Consider the following 8,630-nt stretch of genomic DNA (forward strand, 5'->3'; position numbering starts at 1 on the left):
TGGGGGGTGCAAGCCATGTGTGACACAATCCTGAGAGACTATGTATGCAGGGGGATATACACATTAGCCCAACAAGAGGTAGTCGGATGCCCCACTTGCCGGCGTATTAATCAGAAAACCATGCGTTCTATGCCAGCTGGTGGTCAGCCCCTAGCGATTAGGCCATTTCAGAGGATCCAAGTTGACTTTACAGAATTACCCCCAGTACAGAGATGGAAATATCTGCTAGTAATAGTAGACCATTTCACTCACTGGGTAGAGGCTTTCCCAACTGCCAAAGACGATGCACCAACCGTGGCCCGACTGTTGTTAGAGAATATAATCCCGAGATATGGCATAATGGAATCTATTGACTCCGATTGCGGGACGCATTTTATTTCTAAGCTACACCATTTGATCTGTAATGCCCTGGGCATCCAATGGAAATTCCACACACCCTGGCATCCTCAGAGTTCGGGTCGAGTTGAGAGAATGAGTGACACGCTCAAGACCCAATTGACTAAGCTGATGTTAGAAACTAAGTTACCCTGGCCAAAGTGCCTGCCCATTGCCCTAATGAGGATACGTACGGCACCTCGCCGAGATGTCGGGGTTTCCCCCTATGAAATGCTCTTCGGATTACCGTATTGGAGTAAGGTTGATGGATGTCCCACTCTACAAGGGGGGGATGTATTTATCCGAACCTATTTACTGGCCTTATCCCGTTCTTTTGCAGAACTCCGAAGGAAAGGTCTCCTGGCTCAGACTCCGCCGCTCGACTTCCTCCTGCATAAGGTGGAGCCCGGAGATTGGATACTTGTTAAGACCTGGAAGGCCGAAAAGCTCCAGCCGCGGTGGGAAGGACCGTTCCTGGTTCTGTTAACAACTGAGGCAGCTGTTCGAACGAAAGAAAAAGGGTGGGTCCACGCATCAAGGAGGGTCCACGCATCAAGGATAAAGGGGCCCGTTCCGCCTGAAGAAGAAAGCACCTGGACATGCGAACAAGGGGACAAGCCGTTGTCGGTAAAACTGAAAAGACAGCAATAATGAACTCTACTTGAACTGTATTGGTGGGGATATTGATCAGTTTACTCCTGTATGTGGGGGAGGGTGAGGGGAGATGTGACAAATGTCGAACTACAGTAAGACTTGGGATTCGAATCTATTCGGGATCATTTGTGTCCCATTCCTATGTGGACGATAGGTGTTACGATGTGAGTGCACGCCATGAATGTTGGGAGGATGGGAGACCCTATTATCAGGTATATAATAAAGGATACGGTGGCAAAATCCATGGATGCCCTATAAATGACCGCTGGGTGTGTATTAGCAAAACTGGGAGGCGGGACCTATCCTCCGTGGTGCTCAGGGAGCAGGTTGACAGAGTCAAGGAGACCAAGATACAGATCCCTGATCGGGGGTTGGGGAAAGAGCAAGACCGACAGGGAACGGTCGTGCTCCCTAAAGTGCCATCTGTATACGAAGAGGTAGAAGGACAGATTAAACTCCCTGATGTTACACAAAACCTGTTTATTGATCTCACCTCTAGAATAGCCACTGTTTTAAATGTTAGCAATTGCTGGGTCTGTGGGGGGCCGCATATGTCGGAACAATGGCCGTGGACTGGTCAAAGCTTAGACACAGGGGAATTGCTGCAAACCACTTGGACTCGTGACAACGACAGAAAAAGCCAGGGGTGGAGACTGACAAACAGCCCTGAGGGCCAGTTCTGTATTGAAGGCAAGGGGACCGTGAAGGTAGGGATTAGTCCCTGTCAGAATATATTGGATGCAACCACGCGAGTATGGTGGCCTGAGAATATTGCTTGGTACATTGCAAACCGAGATCATCAAAATTGCATTCGGTTACGTTCTGATTCCTCCTCTTACGAGCTCAGTGCTGACCCTTCCGATGGCATGAAAAGAGTGTGGAGCGGTGGTTGTCAGGGGAATCAATGCTGGAATAATCCTGTCCAGACTCTGCCACAGGGTCAACAATCCGAATACTGGAATTGCAGTGGTCCTGGTCCTTATGAGGGCGTCCCTGGGGTAAAGGAGTTGTGGGATGACGTTGTGAGGCAGGGAGGGCCTGCTCCAGATGGCCTATTTTGGATATGCGGTAATCAGGCATACTCCAAACTGCCCATGGGATGGGCTGGGGTATGCTTCCTGGGTCTAATACGACCTGCGTTCTTCCTATTACCCCGGGAGGAAGGCGATGATTTGGGAGTTAAACTCTTTGACTCCCTGCGTAGGTCGCCAAGGGATATCCAAGTCGGTGATTGGGGGGATGAGTGGCCACCGGCCCGGATTATTGAATACTATGGGCCGGCTACTTGGGCACAGGACGGATCATGGGGATATCGTACTCCTATCTATATGCTAAATCGAATTATCAGGCTCCAAGCAGTCGTAGAGGTCATTACTAACCGGACTGCCCTGGCCCTAGAGCTGTTGGCTCAGCAGCAGGATCAGATGAGGGCTGCTATATATCAAAACCGACTTGCCTTGGATTATCTGTTGGCCTCGGAGGGGGGTGTGTGCGGGAAATTTAACCTGACAAACTGCTGTCTAGAAATTGACGATAATGGTAAAGCGGTTTTGAAAATTTCCGATGAAATTCGGAGATTGGCCCATGTGCCAGTACAATCTTGGCGTCCTCTTAGTGGCATCGGATGGTGGGATGGTCTCCTAGGTGGTAGCTGGTGGCGCACGGCGTTGCTGGTGGTTGGGGGCGGCATGATTCTTCTTCTCGTATTACCCTGCCTAACTCCCTGTATTCAGTTTTTAATTCAGAAAAATATTTCCCGACTCCAGGCAGTGGTGGTTCCACAACATGGGACACGGGAACTTAAAGTGATGTTGCTGCGAAAGACCAAGGATTTCCCGGGCCCTTGAGGGAAGGGGGGGGGGGGGGGGGGGGCTTATCTTGGTCAGGCACATCTTAAAGAAAGAAAAGGGTGGAATTGTAAGAGGTAATTTCGGTTTAAACTTCAAGATGTGCCTGGACCACAGACTGATCTATAATAAAAGACAAAACCTTTGTTTCTTTTCTAACAACCATTTTATATACTCAAAAGTAGAGTAGTTTAAATTGTGCAGAATGCTGACAATTTGTGAGCTATAGTAAAAGCATGCAGGCTCTTGATTAATGAAGCCATTCACACAGCAGAGAAGGATGAGTCCTTCGCTGATAAGATTCCAGGATGTGAGTACGACTTGAGACATCTGTTTCGAGATTAAAGCTTTTGACTGATAAGACTACAGGGTGAGAAAAACAACACACTTTGGAGACTCTGGAGCCTTTTGTTGCAGACTTTGTGATAAAAATAATGATGTTTTTAAGAATGTGAACCTCATGGCTTGTTGGAGCCAAGGAGAGGAGGGACTTGTCCTATAAATAATGGAGACTCTGTAAGCCTCAGCGCGCCTTTTCTTTAAGGGTGCCCGACTCTGCAGACTTGACTTGTTAATAAAACTTTGTTTTCCTGAATTTGTCTAGAGCGATTATTGAGAAGCGATTTTCGTTTCTAACACCCATTCTTTTTTGGGGGGGGTGGGGGGCAAATGCCGAGAAGTTACTTCCACTTTGCGATTAATACTAGTGATTAGAAATAACATTAATTGAATATCCATGCATGTGATTTGACAGCACATCTCCCAAAAGTTGAAGACAGACACATGAGTAGATATGTCACCAAATGCAAATATGTGTGAGAGGATTATGCTGCAGTTGCGGAGCATTTCCACGTTGCTGACACAAACTGAGACTGCCTTCGTGGGAAAAACTTCAATGGAGGCAAGATTTAAAGTCAGTCCAGGAGATGTTTAATGCCGATACATAGCTCGTCCTACGAGGAATGTGATAGAGTTCCAGGTAGCTGTTGGGTCTAATACCGGTCAAGTGTTTGAGTTTGTGTGTGTGTGTGTATCAGCATGTTGAAGATAGTGACGACTACTCAGTAAATTCCAAATTCATTCTTAAAATGGCTATGAATAGATGTAATGACAGACTGACTGACAGGCAGATGTAATGAATGCACTGTCGGAATGAATGAATGGACGCACAGATCGAATGACATACTGAATGAAGGCACAGACAGAGAGACTGACTGAATTAATGCACAGACTCAATAACCGACTGAATGGACGCGCCAGCTGATTGACTGAATGAATGGATGTACTGACTGAGCGAATGGACGCTCTGACCTACCGACTGAACGACTGAATAAAGGCACTGACTAACTGAATGCATGCACTGGCAGACTGACTGCCTAACTGACTTATTAGACACACTGATTTAATGAGTGAATGGACTCTGACGAACTGACGGAATGAACGGACTGACAGTCATACTGACTGACTGGACGCACTGACTGATGACGAGACGCCGAGACGCCCTGACTGATTAATTGTATGAATGCATGCACTCATGGACTGACTTGACGCAGTGGATGTCGTAGTGTATGTGCAGTTACTGAGTGTATTGACGTACTGAATTATAGACTGACCGAATGGGTGCACTGAATCAATGTCTGACTATCTCAATGAACGCACAGACTGACCGACTGACTGAACACACTGACTGACAAACTGATGAACTGACTGAATGGACTTAATAAATGCACTGACCGAATAACACACTGAATGAAGTCTCTAACCGATTAACTGACAGTACTAACGCACTGACTCAATGACTCACTGACTTAGTGGACACACTGACTGACTGACTGACAGAATGGTCATACTACTGACTGACTGAAGGAATGGGCGCCCTAACTCAATGACAGATTGACTCATTGGGCACATGCACTGTCTGACTGACTGAATGGGCGAATGACTAACCGATCGCCTGAGAGGATTCACTGACTGACGGTACGAATGTCCTGACTGAATGGATGAATGAACACACTAGCAGAATGTCTGGATGACTGGAATAATTGACGTACTGACTGAATGACTGTGTGAATAGACGCTGACTAAATTAACGGACTGACAATCCTATTAACTGACTGGATGCACTGATGGTCTGAATGATGACGAGATGCCCCGACTGATTGATTGAATGAATGGACGCACTGAGTGAACAAACGATCTGAACGGTTGACTGACTGAGTGAACGCAGTGACTGTCTGAATGATCGCACTAACTGACTGAATGACTGAATTGACGCACTGACTGCACGCACTGGCTGTCTGACTGGACACACTGTCTCATTGACTGAGTGAATGGACGCACTGAATGAACGTACACTCTTACTGACTAACTGCCTGTCTGGATGCAGTGATTAGCAATTCAGGCAGCATCCGAGGATTGGCAAAATCGACGTTTCGGGCAAAAGCCGAAGGGCTTTTGCCCGAAACGTCGATTTTGCCTGTCCTCGGATGCTGCCTGAATTGCTGTGCTCTTCCAGCACCACTGATCCAGAATCTGGTTTCCAGCACCTGCAGTCATTGTATATACCACATGGATGCAGTGATTAACTGACTGAACGCACTGATTGGCTTAATACATGAATGTTGAAACTTTATTGCTGGAACAGCACAGCAGGTCAGGCAGCATCCAGGGAACAGGAGATTCGACGTTTCGGGCACAGGCCCTTCTTCAGGAATGAGCAGAGCTCGGCTCTGCTCATTCCTGAAGAAGGGCCTGTGCCCGAAACGTCGAATCTCCTGTTCCCTGGATGCTGCCTGACCTGCTGTGCTGTTCCAGCAATAAAGTTTCAACTTTGATCTCCAGCATCTGCAGACCTCACTTTCTCCTCGAAGATTAATACATGAATGCACTAACTGACTGACTGGCTGAATGGGCGCACTGACTGACTAACAAAATGGACGCACTGATTGTGTAAATGGGCGCTCTGTATTACTGACTGACAGAATGAATCCACTCACTGACTAAATAGAGGGACTGTTGACTGACGGAATGGTCGCATTGACTGAGTGAACGCACGCTCTGTCTGACTGACTAAATGGATGCATTTATTGACTGACACACTTAACGAACTCACTGAATAAGTGCCGGACTGAATGTACACACTGACTGAATAACTGACTGAACACATCGAATGGCTGACTGAATGATCACACTGAATGACTGACTGCATACACTGACAGACTGACTGGGCATACTGTTTCACTAAATGGCTGAACGAACAAACTGACTGACTGAATTAACTCACTAACTTAGTGTACACTCTGAGCGATTGACAGAATGGATGCATTGACTGCCAGAATGATCACAGTGATTGGCTTATTGAGTGAATGCACTAAGTGATTAACTGACTGACTGCATTCACGAAGTAAATGGACACTCTGACTGCCCGACTGATTGAATTGACCCATTCACTTTCAGTTTGATTGACTGACTGAATTGACACACTGTGTTGAAGAAATGATCAAAATTGACAAGAAGCAGGGAGAGGCCATTTTGTCACAAAACAAATTTTACTGTAATGTTTTTAGCCTGGTTGTGTAGTGTGAGTACATTCCTGCTCTGAGAAGACTGATCTTGCAGCTGCAAAATATATTTGTTCTTCAGATCCGTTAGCTCTATCCCAGAGAATGAATTTTCTCTTAAAACGTTTTTTCGTTTGTGTCATGTGATGTAAGTACAATTAACAGGCATTCATTTTTCAGACAACAATGATTCTGAGATAATACTAAGCACTAATTTGCAAAACACAATATGATTTCACTCGAGTTTCATCCTTCACCTTGGTGAAGAAATCTCGGGTGATAGAATGCTGTACTAAGAGATTACATTCTTTCTTTATTCAGTTTATAAATGAGGGTATCGCTGGCTCTGCGAACATATATTGGCAAACTTTAATTTCCTAGATGCCAATAAGGAGTCAAACACCTTGGTGTGGGTCTGGAGTCACATGTAGGACGGAACAGGTAAGGATAGTAATTTATTTCCCTTAAGAACATCGATGATTCAGATGAGATTTAACCTGATAATTGCCAATAGATTCATGTTCGTAATTAGTCTCTTAATTTCAGACATTTTTCTAACTGTGTTTAAATTCCATTATCTGATGTGCAAGGATTAAAATACCACACCCAGGCAGCACTGTGTCATCCTGCAACTTATCTATCCAGCAAAAATACCACGATGCCGTCGACTGCACCTGAATGTTGAAGTTGTCACGAATACGATTTTACATGGTGTGCGAAAATATTGAATATGAATATCACAACAGCCCAACAGATAGTAACTGATTATTATAAAATATTCCTGCGGGGAAAGGATTTGGATGAAAATGCGGTGAAAAATCACTATATTATGCTAGTTGTGATCTCCCTCATAAAACACTGAAACTAAATGCTTGATGATGAATGAGTTAATTTGAATCACCTCTGGAACTCACTTTTTTGTCATATTTTGGAACCCCCCACTATAACAGCGACACAGGTTCTCAGAGTCATGCAGCAGAAAAAAAAACAGAGACTTCGATCCAACACATCTAACCTGTCAATAGTTATAAACAAAACTAAAACGACTTGGATCCGCTCGGCCCATATGTCTTTGAACCTCTTTTGAATGGTTTAATTCTGCCTATCTGTTCCATTTTCTCTGGCAGGTCAGTCCATATGCTACCACCCTCTATATCAAAACATTGCCCTTCATGTCCCTGTTCAGCATTTTTCCTGTCACCTTAAATACATGCCCCCTAGTTTTCAACTCCCCCACCCGAGTGAAAATGCCTTTGCTATTCAACATATCTGTCCGTCTCACAATGTTATAAGCTTCTAAATTGTCACGACTCAATCGTCGAACCGCCACTGCTAAAAATATCAGACTATCCAGCCTGCCGTAACTTAAAATCCTTCAGTCCCAGTAACAGCCTGGTGAATATTTTCCGAATCCTTTCCAATTAAATAATACCATTCAAATAACAGAGCAACCACATGCACAATACGCCAAACATGGCATCACCAAGGTCGTGTACAACCTCAAAATGAATTCCCATTCCTATACTGAATGTTATTAGCACGGAAGGCAAACGTGATAATACCTTTATTAACCACCCAGACTACCTGTGAAACAACTTTCATCGAACTATGGAAGAAACCCCCCCCCCCATCTTTCTGTTTAACAAAACTCCCACGTCCCTGCCATTATCTATAAATCCAGCCCGTCTTCCTTTTCCTAAATGCAATATCTGGCTTTTTTCTAATTGAATTCCATCTTGACAAACGCTTTCTAATGTCCATGTAAATAACGTGCAGCATTCTGTCTTCATCTATCTTCTGGTTTCATTCCGTAAATAACTCAATCCAGGTTGTTAGTCACGATTTCCGACGTACAAAGTAATGCTTACCATCCCTAAAATGTCCTTGCCCCTCCAAATACATGTAAATTCTATTTCTCCACTTCCACTCCAATAACATACCTAACACTCTTGTCAGACTCATCGATCTATAGTTTTAAGACTTCTCCTTTGCACTTCTCTTCAATAAAGACACAATATTTGTCACCCTCCAGTCACTTGTAAACATATCCGTAGCTGGAGATGATGTGAACATTTCTGCCAGGGCCTCCATGATTTCTTCCCTTGCTCATGTGATGAGTCTGCCACTTTATAAAGCTAGTTTTGGACCTGTTTTTATTTAATTTTTAACAGTTAGGAAAGGCGATGGTGACGGA

The 8,630-nt window shown here is 44.8% G+C and overlaps 1 protein-coding gene across 1 annotated transcript; it reads left to right on the forward strand.

Moving 5' to 3' along the window:
- Positions 1-927: 927 nt before the first annotated feature.
- Positions 928-2,876, forward strand: LOC148138191 (endogenous retrovirus group 3 member 1 Env polyprotein-like). Its single transcript, XM_087981876.1, has 2 exons — positions 928-1,002; positions 1,872-2,876. The coding sequence occupies exon 2, from the start codon at positions 1,896-1,898 to the stop codon at positions 2,874-2,876; it is 981 nt and encodes a 326-aa protein (XP_087838002.1). The 5' UTR covers positions 928-1,002; positions 1,872-1,895.
- The last annotated feature ends 5,754 nt before the right edge of the window (positions 2,877-8,630 follow it).

The sequence above is a fragment of the Chiloscyllium plagiosum genome, unplaced genomic scaffold (assembly GCF_037043375.1).
Source record: "Chiloscyllium plagiosum isolate Xiang-an unplaced genomic scaffold, Cpla_swu_hap1 HiC_scaffold_41, whole genome shotgun sequence".
Classification (NCBI taxonomy): Eukaryota; Metazoa; Chordata; class Chondrichthyes; order Orectolobiformes; family Hemiscylliidae; genus Chiloscyllium; species Chiloscyllium plagiosum.